The sequence below is a fragment of the Excalfactoria chinensis genome, chromosome 2 (genome assembly GCF_039878825.1).
Source record: "Excalfactoria chinensis isolate bCotChi1 chromosome 2, bCotChi1.hap2, whole genome shotgun sequence".
Lineage (NCBI taxonomy): Eukaryota > Metazoa > Chordata > Aves > Galliformes > Phasianidae > Excalfactoria > Excalfactoria chinensis.
Window position 1 is genome coordinate 70,051,244 of NC_092826.1, and position 15,072 is coordinate 70,066,315.

A 15,072-nucleotide genomic window follows, 5' to 3' on the forward strand; every position below is an offset into this window, starting at 1 on the left:
GTCCTATATCATCTCATCAGTTGTCCCATTATTTCTGCCTTCACTCCTATGCTCCTCAACACCTACCTCTACGGCTTCATAACTATACTAGGTTACTTAGGACAACTATCCTGGAAAAGCCTTATATTTAATGTAAGTTTCAGATATCCTGTAAGCTACACATGAGTACTGCTCTGATACTGAATTCATGTCAATCAAAGCCACCACAAGGGAGTCTGGAATAATCTCAAGATGAGGAAGCAATCTGACTGTAAACAGCTGCAGCTAACATGATGAATGGACATAGCAATTTTCCAGTGACATACACTTAACAACTTTGGGGCTTCATGAGCTAGCCTACAATTGGTGTGTAATTGCCCAGCTCTTCTCAAGGAAGTTAGTACTTGGTAAGGTCACTGAAACCTTTAATATCTACAACACCAGGATCAATGCTAGCACCAGTGCCTAAGCTCTAACAAGTAAGTTTTCCCTACACCAGTTTGTAACAGATCATTTACTCAAGTGGGAAAGCACAGTGCTGGCAGGAAGAACACCCCATTTCACCCAATACACATCTCAAGTCACTTTACTTCAACGAGGCCATAAGAAACAGAAGTACTCAACGGGAAAAACGGAAGCTGATATTAACAACTGAGTTTTAATTAGTCAGTTTTTAACAAATAATCAGAAGTTCAGATTGACATTCACCTGCACGTTATGGTAATTCTGAGCAGTTTTCAGGTAACAAAAACTCACAGAATTCAATGTAAACCAATTGAGCCATAAGTCATTAATAGAGACTTGAGCAGGAGCATTAAGCAAGTAGTCAAAATTAATCTTGGAATTCTGTTTTCCATAAGTGTATTTCCTCTAATAATTATCACTTAACCTTCCCAGAATATCTGCTCTCAAATACTCACTTCGCTAGTGCCAGCCAGAAGTCCCAAACCCCCAGCCAGCTGACGTCTGGCACCACAAATACATACCTTTAATACACTCTGACTCTCAGACCTGGGATCTTATTTTGGCCTCAGGTGTTCCACAGAACTGGAAACTCAAGATATTCAAACAAATGACAGTGTCAGCTGCCCCACAGAAAGGTATTCCACAAAGACGGGCAGCAACACTGTGCACACATCCTCATTCACTGTGGTGATTACTTTGTCATATATTTCATTAAATACGCTTTATTTTTAAGTTAGGTCAACCATCATTTCAATGGAAGAGAGGCACCCTGCAAGACATCATCTCATAGGCAGAGAAACATGCCAGCGCACTGATACCTGTTGCAAACCGAGTCCATTTTAATAACAGAATACACAAGCCAGAAACACTGGATTTCTCCCTTCCCAAAATCTGTTGCGGGCAGTTCTTCGTGGTACTCAAAACCTAACTTGTGGCCGGAAATGCATCTGCTTTGTAGCATTGTTACTCATTCCCATCTTGAGCATCCACTTGGACTTCATCCTCTGCAAGTACTGCATATCACGCTTCTGAGCAAAGACTGCCCCTTCAGGGAGAAAGGAGAAGAGAAAAACGGATATGCATTTGCAGGGTTACTACTTTAAAAGATGAGAGTTCTGCAGTTAAGTCAGGCAAGGTTCTTTTCATTTTTCTGCTAAAACCTCAACGTGTCACTTACCTGTCTGGCTTGTCCAGCCCAAAGCTCTGTACTGCTGCAACACCCGACCCACTGCTTTCTTATTTTTAGTAACAGCCACCGTTCTTGACAGACCAAACCGCTGCTTGTAGTATCTCATCAAAGAACGATGACCCACTCTTGCACCTATTCAAAGAAGGAAAGACCAAGCGTAATGATAATGATGCTGCTTCTGAAATATGGTCATTAAGAATACTATGAAAACTGTGCAAAGGACAAATGCTGAGAAATGCCATGCTACCTGAAGGGAGGATCAGCTCCATGGTGTCATCATCGTATTCCAGTTCTCTCTCAGCTGGGACCTCTGCAGGCATTTCCATGTCGTGCCCTTCCTTGTGATCAGGGTAACTGCTCCTGGAGAGCAGCAGTAGTATGTGTTTTATATGTGGCAAGCAGCCACGGTTATCCACAACCATTACACAAAAGATCTGCCACCCACAGCTACAGCAAGCCCCAAGTACTGTCACATTTCATCAAGCATGGTTTGAGAGTTCTATCCAGTAATATCATCTCCTGAAAAAAGGCTGAAAACAGAGCTGTCCCTTCCTCTGCAAAGTTCTACAATCCAGTATGGTTCTGTTGCTACACACTTAACAGCTCTTTATTCTGAAAAGCCACCGGTTCTGCATAACTAATGAATGGGAACACTCCACCACAGCAGAGGCTGTGTTTGACCAAAATGATCACAGCTGAGGATAACCAAAAGAAGTTCAACAAGAGGCCTGCCTCTACACCAATCCTCCGTATCCTCCAAGCCCCAAATCTACCTAAAAGGTAACATAACTGTATCATTTTATGATCCTTCTTGATCTGTGATGTCTAGACTCAGTAACAGCTAACATACAAAACAGAACTGAAAGTTCACGTAGGTATTAGTGGTCAACAGAGAGGAGAACCAATCACACTGTTAAACTAATCTACTAGAAAGGTGGCAAAGCATCAATACAAACTAAATGTCAAAATCAGAAATAAGACTAAATTTTAAACATCAATAAGAGATTCTGATGAGAAGTTCAACTGAAAAGCATCCTTACCTAAAATCATAGAAGTCTGCGAATTCCAAGGCCGCATCTCCATCTGTGAAGAGCTTACAGTGGCTTTTATCATTCATGTGAGCCTGTACCGCTTCCGTAGAGTAGAAGGACTTTCCCTTTTCATTGCACCAGATGCAGATTTTCCCAACACCAATTTTCTCTCCTGCAGGAAAAAATGACACTTTTATTGGTCTGAACAGAGCTTCTCTACTCAGTAATTAACAGCTCAGTGATGCAAGCTTCCCAGCTTGAAGGCAGAGAGACAGAGAAGAGCCTTGAGCCCTTCATTTCCTGCTGTTCCTAGATCACATGGCAAGGGACAAAGTCTCAACATTGGAAGAATTCATGTGACATCATTACATATTCTCAACAGAACATTCCATATTTCCAGTACACCTTTCCGTGCAATACTCACAGACTAATTTATTCTCATCACTGCCTGTACACTTCAAGGAAGACATTTTCTGCCCAACTTTGAGCTCTTTTTTCACCAGTACTGTCAACGGATGAGTCACGTTCAACTTACAAGATATTCAGAACCTCCCCCAGCACAAGACAGTTCAAATGCACACTTGAGCAATCGAGTTTCATCTTAAATTTTGTATTAGCTGAAAATCCTCTTCAGCATTAGAATACCATGTAAGACATACAAGGTACATGACCACATGCTTGCACATCCTCCCACTCCCCCTAGCAAACCTAGCTGCGTCCAAGTGAAAATAAGCAGTAAGAAAGAGTCTTTAATTACCCCGGTTAAAATCAGAGATTTACAGGCTTACCCAAGTACTTTATTAGTCCTCTGAGATCCACGAGGTACTCTATGTCTGGAATGAAGAAACTGTGAACTTTTGTCATATGGGCCACGTTCTTCATGAGGGTTCTGGAATGGTGGGAACAGAACAAGCAGTCCGTAACTGGTATCGCCCCAATGGCACAAGTGCTTTCAGCTTCTGCTTGCTTCTCCTCCTCTTCTCCCACACCTTCCATCTCCTCTTCGGAGCCGAGGTCTTCATCAGAATCCATGTCTTCCCAGCCTTTTAAATGGAAGGTTAAGAAATATTTATTAATTCTTCCAAGCACAGTAGTTAGCTATTAAGTTAAAAACTACTTATAATTGTAAATAGCGTTCTCTGCTCTTTCCAAGAAGTGCCACACGCTTATTTCCAGATGCAAGATGATATCACTGCCAGTAAAACATTTCCTTTTGTAAAACACACAGCAGAACTCAAGACTGCTCATAAACGTTTTTTCCCCTCCATTTTCTCAACAATTAATGCTTTACTGCAGTTTCAAAGCCTTACATTTAATTCGCTACAGCACAAGAACGCATGTATGCCTCATTAAAAACAATACAGCTCTGTCAGAAACATAAAAGCGTTCGTTTCCAGCAGTGACTTAACAGCAAAGGAAAACACTCTTCCATTCACACATCCATCTTTAACAAAGGAGAGCAAAACCAGTTCTAAGAGCTATTTACTAACAAGCTGACGTGCTTGAAGAACTACTGCCATGCTCAATGCAGACTACAAGCAACCGGGATTCCCCAGAGGTTCAGGGATCATCAGGGCTTGAATTCCACAGGGAAGTACTATTTCTTATTTCTTTACGTTGGCCTTTTGTAAATACGCAAAGCCACTGCCAAATATGACAGACATTTAAAACCACCAGGAGAAGAGTATGCTTCATCTACATGCCAGTAATGAAGCAAAAGGCAGAAGAAGGGGCAGAAGGGGTGAAAATTCTTCAGCTATTTTTACTATAGATACCAATATACTGAGAAGCCATGCCACGCCATGACAGGCTAAGGAGCAGATTTCCTCCTGTGGTCTTGATGGGCAGTGAAGAACAAAACCTCCGCTCCCACCTCCCTTCAACAGAGCAAGAAAGCAAACCACAGCACAAGAGCAAATAATCACAATTAGATTTTGTTAATCGTTTTTCTAGTAGTTTTAGGGTAACCTTCTGTGTTAGCTCTGGCATCCCTCTGGAACTTCCAACAGAAGATAGTGCTCGTATTGTTACCAGTGTTTACATTCAGCCTTCAAGTGCATGAGCGTCTTCTGCATATGGCTCTTCAGAAACTGCAATAAAGATTTTCTGCCTGCAAGTGCGAACTGACCTAAAATGCTCTGTTAAACTGAAAACTTACCAGGAAGGTCTTCTGTGATGAAAAAAAAACCATACCACTAAAGGAAATGAAAAGCAGCTTTTGCACAAACAAACAACTCCACACACAGCTTACCCCAAGCTATCTGTTGATAGCATGCTTACATCCTTACCTTCTTCTGAATCCTCTTCCTCCTCTGCTTCCTGTTTTGCCAGTTTCTTTGCTTGTTGTTCAAACCACTGTAGCCGCGGAGGCTTCTCGGCTCTTTCTTTACTCTGCAATAGACTGGCGCTTTCCATAGGAACTGGAGATCTGCTCGCATGATTAGGAGGTAAGGACGTCTTCTTTGGAGATGAGGATGGCTGAGCTCTGATGGCTTGCTGTATAGCTGCGTTCATCTCATCTTTGTCTATACTCTCAACAGCAAGCCCCTTTTCCAGGTTCTTTTCATTTAATATTTTCACCTTCTTGCTGACGGCTTGAACAGCTTTCTTCTCCAGCTCCAGGTGCTTCTTGGACTTCAAGTGATTCTCATAGGAGTTGAAGGTGGAGAACCTCTTGCTGCAAACTGTGCAGTAGGTGGCAGTGACTTTGTCCCGCTCCTCAGCCACCGCCCTCTGTGCTAAGACTCTCTCCTCGAAGTTCTCAGCAGTGACGGGAGGCATGTCGGCAACTTTGCGCTTCAAGTTGTAGCGGTGCCAGTCGGTTTTGTAATGGGCACGCTGGATGTCAGCATCCTTGAAAGCCACGCGGCAAGTGATGCACGTGTAGGTTGCCATCACTGGAAAGATAAAAAAGAAAAAAATAAAAATAAGCACACCGATAAACAGCAACATAAACAACCCAACATCATCCTGATGGCTCCCAAGGAAGGCAGCATAAGAGATATCGTGCCATCTGATAACACTGGTGATAACCATACCTAATGAGGAGGATCTACAAGTGCAAGGATTGGGTAAAGTTAACAGACGTTTCTGGTACCACAGCGGCACTGGAGCAGCCCAGCTCTGGACTCAGCACACACTGCACTTGCCAGGGCTCAGACAGATAAAAAACAGGGCTTTCTGCCCTAACAGCAGTACTTTGAGAGCCCTTCTTACTTTAAGTGAAAAATTCCTATTGAGCTTGCAATCTGCTACCTACAGGCTTTTGAAGAGACTTGCAATTACTTCATAGTAAATGGAAAAGGGAAAACTTACTTTGACACTTGTTTTCCACTTCCCAAAGCCTCCACAGAACAGCCCAGGCTGGAAGGGACCTCAAGGACGATGAATCTCCAACCCCACTGCCACATGCAGAGCCACCAACCTTCACATGTAATACTAGATCAGGCTGCCCAGGGCCCCATCCAACCTGGCCTTGAGCACCTCCAGGGACAGGGCACCCACAACCTCCCTGGGCAGCCTGTTCCAGCACCTCACTACTCTCCTAATAAAGAACTTCTCCCTGACAGAAGAAAAAAATCACTACTTTTAAAAACAAAATGCTTTCAAACTATTCTGCAGTGGTGCCTGCACAGTTCACAACACTCTTTGTCCTGTAGAGCCATCAGCCTGGAGACCAGGAGGGCAAAGACCTCTAATTGCTGTTCTACTCCCTAAACCCACACACCCAGTTCCTTTTCAGTACTTAATGACACTTAAGAGAAAAAATGATGGAGTCACTTGAACACAGTACAAGCAAATGGCCAAACAACGTGTTCACACTGGAGACTGCCAAAGCTGCCCCACCTGATTTAATCTGAGAAACAAAAGAAATGACATATGAAGAGGAGAGGGATCTGGCAGCTGCCAGAAGCTGCCCAAAGGGAGACTCCTCAGTGACAGACACACTTACTGAGAGCTGCTGTCTGAAACAGCAGCTTTGGAGAAGCGGACTCCTCCTTCACTGCTTTCTCTGCCTGTCGTCCTTCAGCAAGAGAATACACGTAAACACTTCAAAAACTACTTCATTTGAAGCACAAGATGGCGTATTTTGTACTGAACGGATACTTGCCGTTAAAAACATATTCTCTGTCCGCTGAAGGCTCCCAGCTGCCCTGCGGAGCACCTCCCTTTCCCACCTACACGTAGACACGTATTTTACTGCTATAAAGGGGGTGACGCAGAGCCACGCCTGCCGGGGGCGACCGCCTCTCTTCAGAAGGCCAGGGAGGGGACCAGCCCAGCTCTCGCCAGGCAGGTACGAGGCAATAAGGCCCGGCTGCCGTTCGGTTCAGCGCTGTAACCAGAGGCGTCAGCACAACTTAAACGCGAAAAAAAGGAGAACGAAAAAAAAAAAGAGGCAAGGAAAGGGAGAGGCAGCCTGGAGTCCATGGCGGCTCTAGGAGCCGACTCAGGCCCGACTCGCAGCTGCACGGCTCCCGCAGGCCGGGTAACTGTGCCAAGCCTCGGCTCTTCCCCAGCCAGTGCCTCGCAGAGCCCCGCGGCAGCCCACCACCCCTGTCCCGGAGCACGTACCTACCGCTTCTGGGGACACGAGAGGGCCGCTCCGGTGTGCCCGCCGAAGTGAAGGCGTGGAGACGCAGCCGCCGCGCTGCGCAGGAAATCCGGGCTGCGGGCAGGCCGCTTCCGTCCAGCAGGGCCCCGCCCCGCCCCCGCCGCCTCTAGCGCCCCCTACCGGCGTGGAGGCCGGCCCCAAGCGCCCCGCTACCGGCCCCGGGGAAATAACGCCACATCGGCAGGCGGTGGCCGAGAGCTGAGATCAACGTTTATTCAGAGTGACCCGACACACCGCCAAGCACTGGTTCACATCAGGGAAAGGAAAGGAAGAAACAAAGTGCGGCAAAAAGGCGACCGAAGGCTTTTCTCGCCATCTCTTTCTTTTTTTTTTTCCTATCTTGAGAACAAACATACAATTAGATATAATGAAAGATAAAAACTAACACATAATTTATTAAACGGTCTTACAAACAATCAATATAGTAATTCCATGTTTACAAAATAGTAACCAAGCTAGGTAAAGTGCTGTGAAGTACTTTAAATACAGACGATTTGTAACGCTCCAGTTTCTGGTTACCCGCTATGGAGGTGCTGCTCACGGGGTGCGGTGGGACAGGGGGGGTAAACGTGCTCAGAGTGCTGAGATGGAGTCTGGAAGAGTGCAAACCAAACCAAAGCAGAGAGCTCGTTTCCATGCATGATCCACAGCCTGACTGTGCCAGGGTTGGCCTGGAAAAGCACCCAAAAGCCGGCCTTCAGCATCACAAACACACGTTTCAAAGCCACACACCACCTCGTGCTCACAGGGCCTTCTCCCTGCCCTTGTATTTCATTTTGGAAGATGAGAAGACGATGGCAAAGGTTAGCAAGGAGACAAGCCAGACCACGGGCAGATGATGTGATCAGAGTTGTACGTAATGGCTGTGTTGTGGTTGCTGCTAGAATACAGCTTAATGAAGGCTTCTGAAGTTGTTTCCAACTAAACAGGGTGGAAGGGATTACAGAAAGATTTCCTTTGCGTTCTGCTATCCAACTCTTGTGGAATGTACTGTGGCTGAGCAGAGGGTTTCTTAGCAGCCCTTGTTTGGGAGCGGAGAGGTAACATTCCACAGCAAATAAACACCTTTCCTCTACTTTAGAAGGAATACTGTATGCCATAGAATGACCTCCTTCCCATCACACAGTACTTAGGGGCTTGCGTAAAAAATCCTATATAATCAGCTAGCATGAGAACAGATAAATTCCAGACACTCAAATAAGCAGCGATGTCCCTAATCTTTAATGATTTGCTTGCTTAAGTTTTGCTGTTAGTTTCTGTAAGAAAATTGAGACTCACACTTCATTGGAGAAAAACCAGAAAATGGATCATTTACAAAAAGTCCAATAAACTCCTCCAACCGCTTATCCTCCTTGATCTAATTCATTCTCCTAGAAGACTGCCCAGTGTTAGGTACTTTCTTGACCACAAGTATTCTTCATAAAACAACAATAAAGTGCACGCTGTTGCAATGCCACCACTGATGGCCACTCTCACCCACTCACTCCAGCCAAGCTCACAAAGGACTGCTGCCTCCCCAGCCTCCCCTATCCTGCGGCCTGTCCTTTCCCTGGGCACCAGAACCCTTGTTCAGAGAGGACGCCTCGTCTAGGAGCTCTGCAAAGTCCCATCCTGGAAGCTGTAGGCTTCTCACTGTATCTACTGCCCAACACAAGGAGCAAGGACACAAAGTTCTTGTCTAAGAAACATAAATGGCCTTTAAACTTCACCATTTCCCAGCAAAAGCTTCCTTTGTTTCTATTTTTCCAAATGGGAAGGACAGGCCTGGGGGAAGCTGAAAAGGAAACTTAGCAGTGTGAAAGCGACGTGGCCATGTTTTTCAAATAATTTCAGAAACTCGCTTTCCATGGTAAGATGCTATAATTTCAAAAGCAGCATCTTGGGTGATCTATATCCAGCATCCACTTACTTGTAAATGGATTTGATAATGAAGGCACAGGCTCACTTTTTTTTTTTTACTGGTAAAAGACAGCAAACACGGTCAATATGCATTACTGACACAAAAGCACAAGCGACGATAAAGCTAGTGTCAAAAATTCTCAGCATCTGTCCTTTAGCTACGATCCGTTTGGCCATCTGCCTACCTTTTCACCTCAAGAAAAGAAAAAGCCATTAGAATGGAGTTAACTTCAAACACAGGCTTACCTACACGTACACGTTAGTGGGAATTGTTATACTCTGTTGCTGAACTTTCTGAGGGTCCTAGATGACGGTATTCACCTCTTAAAATGCCAGCAAATGGAAAATCACTTCAGTAGTAGTAGTAGCAGCTGACATGGTCCCTCCACTTTGCTAACAGTTTATGTCACAGTAGAAAAACTAGCTTTACTTCTTTCTATTTCTTTGATTACTATTGCGTGGTATTGATTTTGTTTAAGGTGAACAAAGAAGCCCTAGGAAAAGTTAAACAAGTAACCTGCTTAAGATCCCATGCCATTCACTGAGCACTGTGTGGAGTTTAAAATGGTCAATCACCGAAACAAGTTCATTTTTTTTGATTGTTTGTTTTAAATTACATGCCAGGAAAAAGACTCGGAGTGTCTTCCATAGCAAATCACTGAGTACTTTAAGTATCTCACAAGATCCAGCTTGTACAACTTTTGTTGTCGGTGATGGCAGTTGTTACGGGGAAAAAACAAAACAAAACAAACAAACAAAACAGAAACAGACCCCTCAACATTTGGAATTATGCAAGTGGCAGCTAAAAAAGCCCTTTTCCTTACCTTCAGCTTTTATATCATCCCTAGTCCGAACAATAACTATCCCACCTGCTCCCCAAAAGGCTGTTCAGATTACACAGTAACTCATCTATAAAAATGTACTGGCTGACTTTACACAGGTGCCAAGGACCAGACTCTGAAGGAACACAGCAGGTGGTCAGTCACATAGCGTGCCACTTCACAACTCTACAAGCCTAAAACAGCAAAGAACGTGGAAATGCATCACCATATCCAATACAACTCAAGGATTTTTTTAAGTGTTAAATCAAGTTCTCCAAGAGTGCTGTGCACACATTTAAACTAGGCTTCCGCTGGTTAATGCATTCTTAAGTAGGAGATGCACTATACATAACGGCAACTGCAGGGATTCATACTTCCTGGCATGATTGAAGGAGGTGAGATTTAGTTACTCTCACTGCGATCCTCTGATAACTCATCCTTGCTGTGTTAACCATTAATTGTATTGCATGGTTGGCAACTATGAGTAAATCAATCGCCGATGTTGAAAATTTGGCTCAGGACCACAAAATGCATGTTTGGTGTAAGATAAAAAAACCTCTCCCCCAGTCCTTTTGAACAACTGACCTCCAACACACATCTGCAACCGAACGATGGATAGATAATTCATTTCCATGCTATTACATTGAGGTATAACTACCAGAAACGTTAACTATCAGTATCAGCTGATATTTATCCAGTTAATTCACTCTGCATAAGGGAAATTATTACAACACATCTAAAGTGATAGTTAAAGCTTACAGCTCAGAATTTTCTTTTTTTTTTTTCTTTTTTTTTTTTTTTGCATTTGATTTTGTGTGTGTTTTATGTTTCATTTCCTTTGTGTCACCAGCTGCAATTCCCAGGTTAATGATTTCCAAGCAGATGTGAAAGAAAGCCCGAAGACTTCTTTTTTTCCTGGGATTCTGCTTCTTGGCCTTGTGAAAGTCCCAGTTCTTTCTCAATCTGCTCAAGCTCAGACTGGTCAAGCAGTTCAAAATCATCGGCTTCCTCGGTGTCTGTCTCCTCACTCAAGCTGGGCACTGCACGTGATGGAGCTGGCTGCACAGACTGCAGCTGGTCTTTGATGGCAGCAGACACCGCGGCGGCGATGACATCCCCAGCAATACCACTCATTAAATTAAAGGTTTGGTCACTGGTCAAAGGCAAGGAGAGCCCTGCAGTGGATGGTCTCTCTTTACTCGGTCTGGAAGAATGCTCCGCCTTTGAAGACATTTGTTCTTTTACTCTGTTTTGCTGGATGGGCATACCGATGCTCGAGTCATCATCGTCATTTGTTCCTGCCCCATTTTCTAAAGAAGGGAATTCTGAGAGCTCTCTAGCGAAAGCTTCTTCGTGATCACTAGGTCGGTCAAAATCTATCATAGAATTAACAGAGGGAAACTGTTAGCGAACAAGAAAGACTTCCCCAAAAAAGCAGTCACAGGTAAAAAGGAAACTTGTCAATTTTCCTTTGAATACACTTACTATTCCATCATCTTCTGTAGTCTATAACACAGAGGAGCTTTATCTTATATCTAAAACAAAATAAAAACCTAGTACTTCACATCACCTGATATCAATCTGACTTCGAATTTGAGTTTGTACCGTGTGAAGAAATCATTCCAATCCCATTAAAAATGACTGAAACGTAAAACAAAGAAAATAAACCAAGCACTCTGCTGTATTGCATTTTCCATTTCAGCGAGCCCACAACATTAAAATTTTCTGCCTAAAGTCATTCTGCAATATTTATGTGGAGATTTGGAAAACTGCTTGAGAACAACTCCTTTCAATATTATTTGAAGAATATTCCTTTTTAAAGTGGTATCTAGCTGCATATGAAACAACCCATGCAAATCTTCATCACAGCCAGTTCTAAATACAACAAACACCTGAAGTCCTAGCAATTATAATGCAACTAGTCTTTAAAGTCTTCTTCAAATACATATAAATTACAATATATGTAAATTACAAATTTATAGATTAAAAATTACAGATTTTCAATAACTCTTTTAAAAGTGTAATGAACTTTTAATAGCATGTTTAAACAAAGATGATAAAACAATGTGAAGTCTTCATTTGTAGTTTTTTGCTTTCATGTCCAGTGCTTGTGCTAAATAGGGAACAGAAAATAGAAACTACAGATGACCGGTAGAGTTTCATGTATTCAAGTGGATAAAAACAGAATGCAAACTAGTAAAAAATAATATTTTAATGACTGCTTTAATAGCATGTATTTAGAAATGTGTAAAACATACTGACTACAATACATGGTCTGTGGAATATACCTGAGTGAGCATAAGGGAACACTTTGATCCAGTCCTACTCAGCAACATTTGAATAAGTAAGGAAAAAACTATTCAATTTGAACTTACTTCAACAATCAAACAAGCAATATGAGCTTTCATAAGGGCTAAGGAAATGAATTCTAAAACTCTGAGACATCATTTTCTTCATTTCCTTTGGGAAAAGGAGGCTGGAAAGGTCATGAGGAAGGGCTATGTTGCATGTAAAGTGGCAGCTCAAATGCACAGAGCTTTGAGAAGAAATGTGCCAGACTTTGGATTCATCCCATCTGGTCTCATGTTTGTGTGCATGTCCAGTCTGCTGAAGTGCTCCGCAGGGAAGAAGAGTGGATGTTGTTTATTTTTCATTTAGCAAGGCCTACAACACACTCTCCCACATTTCCGTATGGCACAATTGGTGAGTGAACTGGGTAGGTGAACTGCTTGGTGCATGGAAAATTGGCTCAACCATAAGGCTTACGGGGCTTTGACTAGTGATACAAAATCCAACTGGATGCCAGTTAGTGGTACTGCCTCTGAAAGGTACTGCAGCCAGCAATGTTCAAAGTTTTTATTAATGACCATGATGGTGGGTTGGAGCACACTCTCAGCAAGTTGATGGAAAGAAAGAAATGGCTCTGGGGCAGATGCAGTTAATATTCTGGAGATGAGAAACCTCATCATGCTGTAGAAATGAATGGGCTGAAAGGGAATGTTATGAAGTCCAGAATTATGCAGTCTTGCTATTGGGATGGAATAACCAACACAGCAGTACTAGCTGGGGGCAATGAGACAGGAAGCAACTTTGAAGACATTCCAATTCACAATTCTATGATCATGCATTAAGGCCATTTACAACTTGAAATATTAACAAAATAATTTACGTTAATAATTTGGCCTTTATAATGTGGATGTGTAATATCACCCTGCTTGGCATTTTCAGTGAACTTCTTAGAAGAAGGGTGTAAGATCAGCAGAGCAACAAATCCACACAAAAGTTTACACCAAACTACTGTTGTTCTTGGTATTTATTCAGGCTCAGTACAACTGAATGCTTGGTCTGTAAAAAGCATGTGCTTCAAGTTCCAGACAAGATGAAGACCAAATGCTTGAGGATCTCTTCCTAGTCTTGGTCTTGATGACTCATTTAGGCTCGTGACTGGATGTCTTTAACTGGCTGTTTAGCCATTCAAAGTACACACTTCTTTCCTAATAGAACTGATACTAACTTAAAATGTTTACTTGCTCAATAGTTCTGGTAGAAGAGATCTGACACATATTTGGATGCATCTGTTTTACTCACTGCTACTTATATATTTAGATACTTAGCAACGTACTTCATTATTTTTAAGATGAAGATAGCTTACAGAAGGTGCACCCAAAATAAACAATGGAATGAAATTTAAATTCAGTATTGAAAAACAAACAAATAAGCAAACAAAAGAAAACAAACCAAAAAAAGGCCAGACACTTTTATTCTCAAAATCTCTAATAGCTTTCAGGTAATTTACAAGATTGCAATTTGCTGATAAAATAGACGAAGCTGTTACATACATACCATCAGATGTGTCTGTCTGTGGAGAATACCCCTCGGATAAGTTAAAGGTCCCATTATCGGTCCAAGATACTTCTGATACATCTGTGTCAGACACTGACAGCTCTTTGGCAACAACTGCAGGGCTAACCTACGTATAAATTCAAACATTCACACTACAGAAAGCCAATGTTTAGATACTGAAAAAGAAGTATACTGCATATCACAGCACTATACATGGTCTCCTATTTAAGTTTTAGTGGTAGAAATATTAAAATAATATTACAGGAGACACAGAAATGAATCATCCCTCTTCTTAATTCACGACAATATTCAGCTAAAGCATAGGAAATTCCAATTACTCATTCTTAATGTAATATCTTACAGTAATGAAATCAACATATGCATAAAGAAATGCATCAAATCAAAACAAAAACATTATCCACTATCCATTATCCAAATATTAACTCATTATCCTTTAAGAATTTAACAGTGTTCAATTATGTCTGCTAGAACTTTTTATCCTATTATATATATATATATTTGAGAATATTAAGACTCCTTCAAGGTGATGACTATCAAAGTCAGGCTCTTTGCAAGACTGATCCAATACTGCATCAGAATTTCTAGAAATCTAATTGCTTTTTTCAACAACTGATGTTCCAGTTATAATGGAAAAGTTGTCTGTCATACACATTAAGAGAAAAAGGAGGTATTAGGGTGTTCTCATACATACTTGGAAAGATATCTGTTGATAATATACTGATTTATACTATTATTGTAAATGATCAGACAAGTGATTGAACAAGTATTCGACAAATTATGTAGAATTTCTATGCATTTCTCTTTTATATTTCAATTTGAAGAAGTTAGCTGCAACTTCACTTCTGCAAATACAAACAGCTGCCCTTGCTATGAAATTCTAGTCTTATCATTCTACGGCCAATACAAAATAAACACACTGATCTAGATAGTAGTCTAGATATTATCTATATAGATTTTAAACTGAAAAAGTCACCTTAGGACACAGGGCTGATATGTCTAATTCACTGTCATCTTCTGTGGCTTTTGTTTTTGCTGCTTCTGAAAGAAAAAGAAGAAATTATCTTACTCATGACAATGGAGTTCCAGGCTCTGTGTGTGCTCTCTATGAGACAATTTAGGTAGTACAGCAAACTGTCACCTGTTGATATAGGTACTGTTTATGTAATATGCTATGGAGGTGAGAAAAAAGGCTGAGTAAAAGGCTAGATA

General features: G+C 42.0%; 2 protein-coding genes across 2 annotated transcripts in view; both read right to left on the bottom strand.

Annotated features, from left to right (window-relative positions):
* Positions 1–481: 481 nt before the first annotated feature.
* Positions 482–7,372, bottom strand: ZNF622 (zinc finger protein 622). Its single transcript, XM_072328539.1, has 7 exons — positions 7,240–7,372; positions 4,953–5,561; positions 3,453–3,707; positions 2,674–2,836; positions 1,881–1,993; positions 1,622–1,765; positions 482–1,489 (listed from the first exon to the last, which is right to left on the bottom strand). The coding sequence occupies exons 2-7, from the start codon at positions 5,557–5,559 to the stop codon at positions 1,362–1,364; spliced, it is 1,410 nt and encodes a 469-aa protein (XP_072184640.1). The 5' UTR covers positions 5,560–5,561; positions 7,240–7,372; the 3' UTR covers positions 482–1,361.
* A 99-nt stretch (positions 7,373–7,471) lies between these two features.
* RETREG1 (reticulophagy regulator 1) overlaps positions 7,472–15,072 on the bottom strand; it is a 61,793-nt gene continuing 54,192 nt past the window's right edge. Inside the window, exons 7-9 of the mRNA XM_072329301.1 lie at positions 14,837–14,901; positions 13,843–13,969; positions 7,472–11,375 (exon numbers count right to left, since the gene is read on the bottom strand). Of these exons, the coding sequence (XP_072185402.1) occupies positions 10,864–11,375; positions 13,843–13,969; positions 14,837–14,901 (704 nt within the window). The 3' untranslated portion in view covers positions 7,472–10,863. The remainder of the gene's footprint in view (positions 11,376–13,842; positions 13,970–14,836; positions 14,902–15,072) is intronic.

Coding starts and splice junctions, on each gene's coding strand:
- ZNF622 (XM_072328539.1), bottom strand. CDS start 5,559: ATGGCAACCTACACGTGCATCACTTGCCGCGTGGCTTTCAAGGATGCT. Junction 3,708..4,952: donor GGAAGAGGATTCAGAAGAAG/GTAAGGATGTAA, acceptor TCCATTTAAAAG/GCTGGGAAGACATGGATTCT. Junction 1,994..2,673: donor GCAGACTTCTATGATTTTAG/GTAAGGATGCTT, acceptor GCTGCTCTCCAG/GAGCAGTTACCCTGATCACA.